This window comes from Pogoniulus pusillus, chromosome 23, assembly GCF_015220805.1.
Source record: "Pogoniulus pusillus isolate bPogPus1 chromosome 23, bPogPus1.pri, whole genome shotgun sequence".
In the NCBI taxonomy this organism is placed as follows: Eukaryota; Metazoa; Chordata; class Aves; order Piciformes; family Lybiidae; genus Pogoniulus; species Pogoniulus pusillus.
Genome location: NC_087286.1, coordinates 11,991,202 through 12,005,044, shown reverse-complemented (window position 1 = coordinate 12,005,044; position 13,843 = coordinate 11,991,202). Strand labels below are relative to the sequence as shown.

General features: G+C 44.4%; 1 protein-coding gene across 4 annotated transcripts in view; it reads right to left on the bottom strand.

The window, feature by feature from the left end:
• Positions 1-12,234, bottom strand: part of PFKP (phosphofructokinase, platelet) — a 44,013-nt gene extending 31,779 nt beyond the window's left edge. For 3 of the 4 annotated variants that reach the window (XM_064162569.1, XM_064162566.1, XM_064162568.1), the window contains exons 1-3: positions 12,127-12,234; positions 11,797-11,955; positions 1,639-1,712 (exon numbers count right to left, since the gene is read on the bottom strand). In XM_064162569.1, coding sequence (XP_064018639.1) covers positions 1,639-1,712; positions 11,797-11,881 — 159 coding nt within the window. In that variant the 5' untranslated portion in view covers positions 11,882-11,955; positions 12,127-12,234. The other variant, XM_064162567.1, reaches the window with a different exon arrangement.
• Positions 12,235-13,843: the final 1,609 nt, after the last annotated feature.

The window sequence follows — 13,843 nt, the reverse complement described above, 5'->3', positions numbered from 1 at the left end:
GTGACAATGGAATAATCTAAAAGCAAAGCTTGCAGAGCTACTACTATCCTTAAAGTAAAATGTGCATTTTCTCTAGCAATTAGCAGAGGAATATTTTAATTTAAATAGTGCAATTTTGGTAAACTCAGAAAAACAAGTACGTCCAAATTTCTCTGGAAAATTGTCACTGAATAGGCTTTGTGATACAAATCCGTTTTTAAAAGGTGACAAAGTTAGCACTGTAAAGTGAACAACAACAACAACTAGTTTTTAAGTTAAAGATGATTTTAAAAAAACCCAAAGAATTCCAAATTCTGGCCTTTAAAGATAGCAAAAAATCCCTCCCTTTTGCCACAGAAGTGTCTGACCCACTTCAGCGAGCCCCAAAACAGCAGAAGACTGAAGGAATTCTAGCGATGGGCCATGTAATTAGCACACACCAAGTATTCAGAGCTACTTGGTGTAGCACTGTAGTACAAAAGAATTTTGGAGCACAGTGCCCTGCTGATTTGCATTTCAATGTACTTCACATCTCTTCAGTAAATGAACTATAGGGATAAGCAAAGAAAACGGATAGATACCTTGTGAAGTTAAATCTGCATGTACAGAAATAAACCCAATGTACTTTCCTGCCACTTGTATAAATTCTACTACTCCATATTTTCATATTAAACATTAAAATGATAGTTTGCTGTGAACATTGCCTACCAAGTTTTGCCTCACATGGGAAGTTTATTACTTTTTTTCATCACCTCAAATTTCTAAGTAGTTGTCCAGGAATTCCAGAGTGAACAGGATGATTTCTTGCTAAATGTATTTACTGAATTGCTTCAATCCTCAAATTTTACTGAAAATTGAAAGTGTCTTTCAGGCAGACATCTGATGACAACTTAAGACTTCCAGTAAAACAAACACACATAGCACTATTTTAGCATTTACATTAAACTCATCTCATTTCTTTTTCATCTCAAATAATTGTTACAGAAGTTATGATTCATGCACGTGCAATCATAAGCTTCAACCACAACATTCTGGTGTTTGGACACCCTACTGACAGTGCAGTTTTTTTGGCGGAGTCTTTGTTATTTGTCGGTTGAAGTTTTTTCAGTTGCAACTGCCCACCTGTAAGCCACCAGCCTGACGATATTGTAGCTCAAAAACAAGTTGTGTAATCAGTGAGATGCAGGCAATGTGACATCCTTACCATATTCCAGGAAGATGGACTAGTAGAAACTCTAAGGCAAAGAATTAGTATTTCAACTAGGCTTAGGAAGATACTTATAAAGTGTCTTTGGGTGACAAGTATCGCTGGTTTTCTCTGTATTCTCAAGATTCTGCTGTAACATCAAGAATGCCATTAAATTACTTTTAAGTGTAATATCTGTAGCATATACCTTTCAAAAAGTACTTCCTACAAGAATTAAAAATACAGAATCATAGATTGGTTTGGGTTGGAAGGGACATTAAGATCATCTAGTTCCAACCCGCCCTACCACTTGCACTAGATCATGTTGCTTAAATATGAAATAGATCACTGATAAGATAAAAACGACTGACATCTACATGCATTTTCATTTATACTATTCACTCTCCACAAGGCTTCCACAAAACCTCAAGCATAATCAGAAGACAAACACAATGAATAAAACAGTAACTAACCTCATAAACAAAATAGACTTTGGCTTTTACATAGATTCCCATGCGTACTACTGCACGCACTGCAGCATTCATACCTGGGGAGAAAAAGCAGAATTACATTGTTAGAGCTTATCCAATATTTTGCCTGTACTCTACATTTTCAGTCTCGTTAGAAAAAAAACACTAATTCATTCCCAAAGAAAGACAGTGATCAGCATCTATTAAAACAGAAATTTGCTTAATGACAGGGCAATCGGTCCATGAATATGAAGGGTGCAGAACTATTTGCTTTGTAACAATTATTATGCAGATGCCAGTATATGTGTTAATCAGAGATTAAATTGCTGCTGATGATTGTAAAACAGCATTGTAAAAGCAACAGCTGCCAAAACAGAAACAGAGTGAATTCGTTTGTCAATAATTGGCATTCTATCTGAAATGCAAAACACTCAGCCAGCTAAAATTTAGTTTTTCGAAGGAGAAATTCTATCACAACATGTCCTCTTCCTGAGCTTTGTAGTCACATAGGTCTGCACACAGGATTTAGAGGGGCACACTGGAAAAGTTCCAAACGTGGACAGGTTCTAACAGACAGAATTAGCAGTAAATTAACACAAGATTTGTAGGTTCATAGAACAGTTTAGGTTGGAAGGGTCCCTTAAAGATCATTTAGTTCCAACCAGCCCTGCCATGGACAGGGACACTTTTCACTAAACCAAGCTGCTCAAGACCTCATCCAATCTGGCCTTGAAAACCTCCAAGGAGGGGACATCCACAACCACACTGGGTAACCTGTCCCATCACCCTCACTGTAAAGAATTTCTTACTAATATCCAGTCTAAACCTGCCCTGCTCATGTTTAAATCCATTCCTTCTCATCCTACTACTACAAGCCCCTGTAAAAAAATCCATTCCCAGCCTACTGGAAGGCTGCTCTAAGGTCTCCCTGAAGTCTTCATCAGACCCAACACTCTCAGTCTGTCCTCATGGGAGACGTTCTCCAGGCCTCTGATCATTTTCATGGCCTACTCTAGACCCACTCCAGCAGTTCCACATCCTTTTAATGTTGGGGTCACCAGAACTGGATGCAGTGCTCCAGATGGAGTCTCAGTAGAGCAGACAGGCAGAATCCCCTGCCTGGCCTGCTGTCCTCCCTGCTTTGGATGCAGCCCAGCACAAAGCTGCCTTCTGAGCTGCCAGCAACCACAGCCAGCTCACACAGAGTTTTTCCATCAACTGACACCTCCAAAGTCCCTTAAGACTGCTCTCAAGCAACTCTTCTTCCAGCCTGTATTTGTGCTTGAAATTAAATGCTGCATGGATTCATTCAAACAACAGAGAAGTGCCTAAATGCAACTTTGCTTCCCAGAATTGCAAGTTCCTACTGGAATTCTCTGATCATAGACATCTGACAAAAAATAATAATTTAAAACCTTCCTTTTAAGTCCAATGGTCTTAACCTCTTGAGCAAGACTTTCAGTTCCACTGATGCTCCCACAGGGATCAAATGAATGTGTCAAAACTCATCCCTTCCTGTACTGAGTTACTTTACTCATTATTAAAGAAGTTTCCAAAAGTTATAAACTTATTACTTCCATACCACTTAAAAGAGTGGCAAGAGGACAGTAGCAGCTAGGCTACAACGAAAGAGTCTCAGCACATCAGTTAAAAAGAGATGTCGGAAACATGGCAATCCAAAATACTGGCCACTGTATCTCCCTATCTGTTGTACCAAATACCAGATGAGCATAGTAAGTAGGTCAGTGTCTGCTCCTCAACACAGGTGTTGAGCATTCACCTATTTGGAAATATATAAAAAAAAAGAGTACCCACAACACCTGTGCACAGAAGTAAGGAGGGTTCAACTCAATCTTAAAGGTCTTTTCCAGCTTTAGTGATTCTATGATAAACCCTCAACATAGTAAGCCATAAGGATCTATTCTTACAACTTAGACCATTATTTTAAAAAACACTGTGCTACAAAACTTATCTGTCTGAATAAGGGACGAGACTGAGATTTTATCAAAGATGTATTACTTAAGAACACACTAGAAAGTTGCCTAATGCAAAACAAAAACTCAGGTCTGCCAAAATCAAGAGTTGTTTTGCTGTCCGTATAGCTGTCTCAGCCTTTAGATTAAAATAATGAGTAACAGTGTTTTCACATCAAGTCTGCATTAGGAAACACAAGCAAGAACTTCCTCAGTCAGAGCCAGCCTTGCAGTGGAGCTGGAAAAAGTTCTCAAATGCCAAGCCAGCTAAAAGCACAGCTTTGGACGATGAACTGGATGATGCCAAAGAAAAGCAGCGAATTTCATCTGACAGGCTGCACTGAAAGGAAAGTTAGCATGCTAAGCCCCAGATCAAAAAGATTTACCACGCAGTGCCAACTTGTCTCCAAAGTGAAACAGTTCTCATACCAAGAAGGACACCCCCACCCCTCTCGCACACAATTTCCCTTGGAAAATGGGGACACAGACAATTAACTTTATAGAACTGACAGTTCCTCACAGCTCTGCCATTTTCCAGAACCTAAAAAGACATAAGCACAAACTACTCCCTTGAAGTCCATGGCTTGCTCCTATTAAAATACAGTACACTGTATAGGAGGTTGATTTATTTTTGTTGATTGGTAGGGAGCTTTTTTGGTAGTTTGGACGAGGTTTGTGGAGTTTCCCTGGAGGGGGAAGGTTGCCATTGGTTGTGGAGGAGTGATTTTTAGAGATGAGACCAGCTTTCTTATGTATTACCCACTTGGTGGCAGAACTTGAGCACAGAGGTCAAAAGGTTCATTCTCTGAAGGGAAAAAGTTCATCCTCACCATATGAGGACTACTCAGAATGTTCTGGCTTAAGAAACTTCTGTTTTTGTGGTTCAACCTTGTCACTTCTCTCATTTGGCACCTAAGAAGAAAGACTAAGGTTGTTTCAGGTATATTTCTTATGTTCAGTTTAAACAGCTGTGGTATCTCATTCAGCAGTAGTCTCTGTATTTCAAGTATCTAACTAAAAAATACAAACCAGCATCTGTGATCCAAACAAGCTAAAGCAGGATAATTTTGTCAGAAAATAGTATTTAGTAAGATAGAGGTCTCTGTAGAACATGTCAAACAAAACACTGTACTATGACTATTTACGCAGCCTTACAATAGTACTTGTGAATTACCATAACAACTAAGACATGCAATTATGTGCTTATTACTGAAGAAGAATTACCATGTTAAACACGGATTTAGTCCTGAATAAAAATATACAACCTTATATAGGATTAGAATAGCAGCTTCAACAGAAAGCCATGGGGAAAAGCAGTATTTTTCTCATAATTTGAGAAACATTTAAAATCTTTCTGAAACACCACTTGCTTTTGCATGAAAGCCTTTGACAGATAAAAACTATTATTTTGCTTTTGGGACTCAGCGAAGATTAATCTGCAACTACTTACATGGCTTTATATGTCTGAATTTATTTAAAGAGTTGATAATTTACTGTACTTCTTGATACTATTAATAACAAGGTAACAAACAGTACTGCACAAATGTTGGAATTGTTTTAAAGGTACACTCTTCCCCCAAAGTGTACTCCCCTCCTGTGTCTACATCCACACACACATGCACCACGACAACCAAGGAGTTTGACTAAAATTAAGACACTGTTTTGTGTTTAAGCCAAGTTTTCCTCACTCTGAACAGCCAGAAGGCCTTGTAACACTAACCATATAAAAGAAAATAAAAAACTACACATCTTGGACAAGTATCAAGAAATACTTAAGCACCACCAATTCTTAAGATAAACATTGGCTTTAATGCATGTTTAATGACTTAAACATATGCACTAAGTGCCAGCTCAAAGATCCAGACTGTATAGCAACACCACACTAAGGAAAATGCCTAAACATTACCACAGACTTAAGTACGTAAATGGATCTACCAGTCATGATGTAAAAGCCTACCATCCTCAAAGGGAAAGCTGAGAAGCAGCAAATACAAGAATTGAAGTAATTATTGAGAGAAGCTGAGTTTTGCCCATTTAGATAAAAGATTTCATAGCACACAAAAGCTATTCTAGCTACCTGAAGAAAACACACCACCATTTTTCTAAATATTAACTGCATTAGATTAGAACATTCCACTGCACAAGTAAACACAGCCGCATAACATCTAGAGTACACACACATCTCTTTCAACGTTTTAAACAACTCCAACCCTTTTCAATCACAAATTCACTCATTACAGGTGCACTTTCTCCACTAAAACAGTTACACTCGTTCACTAGTAATGACATTCCTTAATGTCACAAATTGTGTTTATAATATTATAGATAAGGACACAGAGCTGTATATAAAATACATACATCTACACACACCCACACCTATTAGTGTAGAAAAGGCTGAGGTTCTCACTGACTACTTTACCTCAGTCTTCACTGCAAAGGCCTCCAGCCACACTCCTGGAGTCACAGAAGATAACAGTAGGGACTGGAAAGAACAACTGCCCACCATATGCAAAGACCAGGTTCGTGATCACTCGAACCTGAAAGTGTTCAAGTCCATGGGATCCAACGGGATACACCCACAGGTACTGAGAGCAGTGGCAGATGAGGTTGCTAAACCACTCTGTATTACATTCCAGGAGTCATGGCAGCCTGGTGAAGTCCCCACTGACTGGAAAAGGGGAAACATAACTCCCATTTTCAAAAAGGGGGGACTACAGGACAGTCAGTTTCACCTTTGTGCCTGGTAAGATCATGGAGCAGATCCTCCTGGAGGCACTACTGAGACAGAAGAATAGTGAAGAGGTGACTGAGTACAATCAGCATGGCTTCACCAAGGGCAAATCCTGCCTGACAAACCTGGTGGCCTTCTATGAACAGATTACAACATTGATAGATGAGGAGCGAGCAACTAATGTCATTTACCTGGACCTGGGCAAAGCCTCTGACACTGTCCTGCACACATTCTGGTCTCCAAGCTGGTGAAACATGGGTTTGATGGGTGGACCACGAGATGGACAAAAAATCTGGCTTGATGGCCACACCTAGAGAGTGGCTGTTAATGGGTCCATGTCCAAGTGGTGACCAGTGGAGTCCCTCAGGGATCAGTCCTGGAACCAGTCTTGTTCAACATCTTTGTCGGTGACATGGAGAGGCAGTGAGTGCACCCTCAGCAAGTTTGCTGACAACACCAAGCTGTGCAGTGCAGCAGACACACTGGAGGGAAGGGATGTTGTCCAGAGGAACCTGGACAGGCTGGAGAGGTGAGCATAAGCCAACCTCATGAGGTTCAACACGACCAAGTGCAAGGTCCTGCATCTCAGTCAACGCAACGCCAAGCACAAATACAGGCTGGGCAGTGACTGGCTGGAGAGCAGCCCTGAAGAGAGGGACTCGGGGGTTCTGGTGGATGAGAAGCTCAGCATGAGCCAGCAGTGTGCACTTGCAGCCCAGAGGACCAACCAGATCCTGGGCTGCATCAAGAGAAGTGAGGCCAGCAGGGCAAGGGAGGTGATTCTCCCCCTCTACTCTGCTCTGGTGAGAGCCCCCCCTGTTTTGGAGCCCCTATTACAAGAGGGATATGGACATGCCGGAGCATGTCCAGAGAAGGGCCATGAAGGATGATCAGCAGACTGGAGCACCTCTCCTATGAGGACAGACTGAAAGAGTTAGGGCTGTTCATCCTGGAGACGGGGAGGCTTCAAAGTGATCTTATTGTGGCCTTTCAGTATGTGAAGGGGGCCTACAAAAAACCTGAGGGACTTTTTAAGGCTGTCAGGTAGTGACAGGACCAAAGGGAATGGAACAAAGCTGGAGGTGGGTAGATTCAGACTGGATGTGAGGAGGAAGTTCTTCACCATGGGAGTGGTGAGACCCTGGAACAGGTTGCCCAGGGAGGTGGTTGAAGCCTCATCCCTGTAAGCGTTCGAGGCCAGGTTGGATGAGGCTCTGGTCAGCCTGATCTAGGGTAGGGTGTCCCTGTCCATGTAAGGGGGGTTGGAACTAGATGATCCTTGTGGTCCCTTCCAACCCTGACTGATTCTATTTGCCAGAAAAAGGTGTCTTTTGGGAGGGCTAGAATTCAAAAATTTCCTGTGATGATCTTCAAATTACAGAAGTGCAAAGCAGCCTGTAATTCAGCTGTCGTAAGAGCAGTGTAGGCTGCTTTGCTTAGAAGCTTTTTTTTTTTATGTTTTGTTGGCTTATATATTTGTTCAGTGTCATTTTTTTTCCCATTTTGTGCTACCAAGGCAAGACCAGCACATCTGTGCTACCCTATTACATATGTCTTGTGACGTTCCTTGGAAGCCTGCAACGCATCAAGAAGAGAATTATGTAGATCTTCGCTTCCAGCCATGGTCTGTGGTATTCAAAACCTCTGCAACCCAAAAAAAGCTTTAGGGCTCTGTTTAGCCATTTCTAAATTCAGTATTTGCCAAAGGAGTTTGATTTGTTCAGTGGCAACCTCTCTTCCTCCAACATAAACTCTAGGACAAGAACAGTGCACCTGCACTTGGGTATCAAACATGCCTTGAAGAAGGCAGGTAATGCTTTTGAAGTAATGATGTGCAGACCTCTACTTCAGCAGTCACGGTGTGTGATACTCCAGACCCATCACCATGTAATCCATAAATCCCTTATGCTGTCCTCCTTAACACTCAACCTTTAGCTTATCTCAAAAACAACACAGATACATGCAGAGCCAATAATCTTGAGCCAGTGAATTGGGAAATACCTCAAAGCAGTCACAAACACATCATTTTCCCCAACACTACACAATCTCTGTCAGCAGCTTTCAGATGACATTGATCCCGCTGCTAAGCCCTACCTATCACCATCCTAAAATAAGCAGTCTGGCTGGAGGTTGTACAAACACAAGTGATCTATGGTGGCCAAAACTGTCTGTGGCAGCCACCAACAACCAGTGTCAAATACAGCCACTGTGCTTCAAGACCTGAAGCAGACCACAGTCAGTGTCCCACAAAGGCAAAACAGAAGCATGACTTAAAAGTCATCTGTTAGCCCATCTATTTGAACTTCAATTTAGAAACAGTCCAGAAACACAACCAATACTTAAATTTTGAGTATCAGTTGTCAGAATTTCTGTTCCCTCTCAAGGTACTTGTGATTAGCATGGAAAGTAGTTGGTTTAGTTTGAAATTTAAAAGTGAGCTAGCTGAAGTGATGGACTGAAAAGTTTGGTACTTTCAAACCTTATACAAAACATGCATCTCCTTTTTTCTGTGAAACAAACCACTAACAAATTCTTTTAATTCCATGAAACCAAATAACAAACCTGTGTTTAAAATATGGTCATTAAACCACAACAGTTTCAGCATGACATATACACATCCTCTAGTCCTTAATATTCCACAGATAGTAAAAAGGACAAATGAAAAAGCTGTACAAGGAAATACCACAGATGTGGGCAAGTAATTTAAACCTTAACATGCTCTATAAATAAAAGGGCTTGATTTTCCTAATGCTACTTCTAAATTATTAAAAAGTACAGTAACAGCAAAGGTATTTACTCCTATTTCAAAATGATTTTAAGCCTATTTTGTTCTAGGCTCAAATTTCCAGTCCAATCTAAGTCAAGGCCCTTATTGATATGAAGATTATAGCCTTTACCACAGAGCTAATGGGTATTCTTTCCACTCAATTTCCTGTAAGTTTCAGTTATTCTGAAGATTTCTAGTGTCTAACAATTCATGAAAAAACAAAACACAACAAAAAGCCCAACACATGAGACTCACTTAGTTTCCTTGAATAGGTATTTTCAAACAGCTCTGCTCCAATAGCAGCATGCTTCCTTCTGCTTATACTTCACTTCTTACACATTTGCCCTACAGAAGGAAAATGACCTTGACAGGGCGTGACTCATTCTGTCACTTAACTCCTTACCTAGGAAGCAGACTTGAGGTTGCATGTTTTACACATCTAAACCATTACCATGATAGTAAAGGTTATGAACCTCAACTGTGTGGTGTGATTCACTTGAAAGATCGAGTTCCATTATATTTTCCTTTGTTCCAAACTGGGACAACGCTGCCTACAAAACGACTTGGAAGCCATCCAGTTTACTTCATTTGGTCTTTGTGACAACCTCACTTCTCAGACAGCAACTTTCACAGGCTGTAACTTTCTGTTCCTCTGCACAAATATACTCCAGCTGCAATCTGCCAGAAAATAAAGCCTAGATGCTACCCATGGGTTCTACAAACCCTTTAAAACGCTTTAACTTGTACTGTGGCAACTGCAGATTAATACTTTATAAAAAGAGATGCATCTGCTGCTGCATTATATAATCTCCAGCCACGCGGACGTAAGTAGCAGGGCTCAGCCTCCTGCTGAACAGGCTACTACAGCTTGATGCAATGCCCTGTCACATTTTAATTTTAAAACAGCCAGCCCACTAAAACAAGCACCTTCACTGACAGTCCCTCCCAGGATCCTTTAGTGGTAAAACTGATTACACCGAGTGTAAACTGCGTGTAAAACTCGAACAAGTGTAACACGCATTGAGGGCGGAGAAAAGAAGCCCTGGCAAGGAGATCAATTTGCTTTATTTGGTTTCTATGCGGAACTGCATATCCTCTCCAATGGGCACCATATTCCTTCCACCCCCGACTAGTGTTACGGGTAAACCCCGGGGCTTCCCGTTATTACTGCGGGCAGCGGGAGGGAGGATGCTTCTTGCAGCCCAGATGACGCAAAGAGGTGGAATCTGCAGCGACTCGCCGCGGATCACGTACACACCGGCGGCGGGGAGGGAGCGCGGAGACGCCGGTCCCCGCCAGCTTCCAGCTCTTGGGCGCGTTGGGAAAGCGAGGGGCGGAGAGGCGGCCGCAGGCGGCGGCTGTCGGCATCCGTTGCCGCCCGAGGACACCGGACCGAACAACCCAGCCGCGGGTGTGGGCTGGGCCCGCACGGCCTCGAGTAAAAGGCTGAGGAAACTCCCCGTGGAGCTACGAGCCCACACAAGAAGGAAAGCCGGGCTTTCCTCACTGCCCCTCTCCCCTCAAACCCTACCAGGCGTGCCGAGTCCTCTTTAAGTGAAAGTACTTCCCAGACACACCCGGCAAAAGAAAATAATTGTCATTTAAGGGAAGGAGCTAAAAGCCATCGTCACTGAACAACTCCCGGCAAACGCAGCGTTCGACTCCTTCCAAACAGCATGAAGCAAGGCATAACCGAAATCTTTCTTTACTCAAACTTTGTTCATTTACTTTTTTTCCCCAGCAGAGAAGGGGAAACTAAAGCGTAGGAAAATACGACTTCCTGGCTAAGTATACCGCCTCCTTTTCTCCCTCTCCCCTCTTAATGTCTAGGGATCTTTTGTTCACCCTCTCTTGTAGCTAGGACTACTTCTACATTTAAAGAAGTAGATTTGAGGAGGTGAGACATTTCCAAAATTCCTACGAGGCTAGAGAGTAAACTACCATCTGAGCGTTCTCCATCGTGAGCGGGAACATAAGTGTTTCTGGTGCCAATCTGAAAAGCAGATGAGGCAAGGGCTGGCAGAGCCCCAACAGTGCAGCCAACCTCCCACCCACCGTGCGAGACACCACGACCTCCTTCCCCCGCTCAACATCAGCCATCCACTCTCTCTCCTCTCCCCACCATTTCCCGAGGGATGAAGACATTTTGGTAGTGAAAGTTACTAGAGCCTTTCTACCTTTTTCTTTGCCAAGGCAGGCTCAGAGGAACCGTGATTCTGAGGAAAGGAGAAGGAAGGATGAGGGTGTGTTCGCAGCTCAGGCCGAACAAAAACTGTTTTATCTTTTTAAAGGCTCTCAGTAAGCAGACGGCTGGAAGGCCAGCACACAAAGAGGAAGCGACCATCCCGTGGGTCCCACTAGCAGACCTCCCTCTCTCTCCACTACCTCCACGTGCCCCTACAGCCGCGGCTTCCCGCCGCCTCCCCTGAGGCGACCAACCCATGCTTCCGACTGCTCGCACCGCTGCTACACCCGGCGGCTCTCTCGCATGGACGCCCTAACTGCATGGGAGGCCTCGGCGCTCCAGCATCCCCCACATCACTCCCAAAGGAGGTCCCACCTCGCCCATTCTTCCAGCTGCCCCCGTTCCCCACCGTATCTGCAGTTCCCCCCATAGACACTCCCTCAGGCTTCTAACTCTTCTTCCCCTCCTCCTCCCGCTGATCCGGATGAACAGCGTGAGCAGTTACCTTGGGCATCGCCGCCGCTGGTCAGCACCCCGATGGCCTTCCCGGTGCCCGAGAGGTTCTCGAAGAACTTCGGTTGGTGATCCATGGCGCTGCGGGGCAGCACCGGGCGCGGGGCTCTGCCCTGCTACTCAAGGTGCACACTCCGTTGAGAATTGGCCTCTGCGGAAGAAGAACCCGTAAAGAAACGGCGTGGGCGTATATTTACAAATCGACAGGTATACTTCTACACAAGAAACGAAGCGAGGGAGCGACTGAGTGAAAAAACCGGGGAAGGAAAGGTGGAGGAGGAAGCACAGGTAGGGATGCGCGAAGCAGAGAGGTACTTCTCACATCGCAGCCAGTCACGCAGCCACCCGCCTCTTCCCGCGCCGTGCCCGCGGCCGCTTCCTCTCCCCACCACCCCTGACAGCTCTACGCAGCCCGGCACCGCCCTCCAACGCCCCTTCAGGAGCGCGGGCTGACGAGCAGGCCAGGCAGCCAATGGGGAGGCTGCGCCGCCATGGGGGAGCGGTTACCGTCAGAGGGAGCGGGCAGGTGGGGGAGGAGGGGGCGCGAGTGCCCGCGGTGGGGTGGGGGGGTAAGATGGCCGCGGCGTGGCGCGCAGTGAGGGGCTCCGGCTTTTCATGGGAGCGGCTGAGGCCCTGTCGCGCCTATGCCCAGGCACCCTCTTCCGCGGGAGCTTGCCGAAAGGCAGAACCTTGCTGAGGCGGCCGTCAGACTGCCGCGATGTGAGGCTGAGCAATACGGCGTGAGCGTGGGTGTGCTTTATGCTGGTTGAGAGTAATCCTGCGTGAGCCTAGCTGCAGGCCTGGCGTGTGGCTGCAGGTGTCCGAGTGCAGCTCCCATGCATCTCATCCAGAGGCTCGAGTGGGAAATCTGCCTCCTGTGGGGTACTTGTGGCCCCGTTCATGCCGGTCGGCTTGGCCCTGCCCTCAGGTTCATCTGTTACTCAGAAGACTCTTATCAGTGAGACAAGCAGACAGCGCCTGCTGTGACTGCGGAGTAAAGGGAAGAGTTACTTCTGTGTCGCCTGGCAGGGTCCGTGTGACGGGTTCTGGTCCCTGACTGCATGTCAGGCAAGGAAACCCAAAGCTGTAGAGCTCTATTCGTTCACTTTTTGTCTGGCATCCCCTCTCGGATGTGTTGCTGCATTGGCATCCCCAAGCTGTGGCAGGCGTAGGAAGTGACTTCCTTTAAACGTGGAGTAGAGAGACGAAGGTTGAGTCTAAGGGAGCAGCAGAGGTAAGGCAGCTGTGAGAAATTAGATAGCTATCCCAGTCTTTCTGCCTTCATTTTACTGTCCTATTGTGCACTGATGCTTTTTCAGGAGTCGGTAGTGGAGGAGAGGTGGTCTCTTAAACTGGCTGTATCAGAATGCCGTGTTACTGTGCAGCAGAATAATTCTGTTGAATTACTACAATGTGTGTAGCCACAGAAACAAGACCCCAATTATGATAATTTAAGCAAATAATGCTGCGTTATCCCATATAAAGTTCTTTGTGGTACTTGGCATAAGTAAAAGTCAATAAGTAAATAGCACAACTGGGGGCTAAGTTGCTTGCCCAAAATTATAAAGCAAAGTCAGGGAGAACCAGTAACAGGACCAGATACTGACTAAGCATGAAGTTTTATGTTTTAATTGCTATAATAATTACTAGGTTTGTTCAGCATCTTCATCACAACTCCATAGAAATCCAGTCACTTTTCACAGAGACATGCAGAGGTACAGTCATTTGAGTAGTCCGGTGAAAGTTGCTCATAGATCTATGTTGGAATAAATCAGACTTGCAAATAGATAGCTATACTAGTATGTGGGCAGCTCACGTTTGCAAATCTACTCAAGAGGCTAAAATGAGTGAGTTGACAGTGGAAAAAACACATTGCCACATTATTTTTATACCATGAACAATAGTGACTCTACAGGGAATTTACTGTATTCTTTTGTGAATCTGAGGAGAGTTCTTAGTCATAGATTGTAATGAAGATGAACTTTGTTACAGAAATACATAAATTCCCATAAAATCCAACTCTGTTCAAAGGTTTCTGC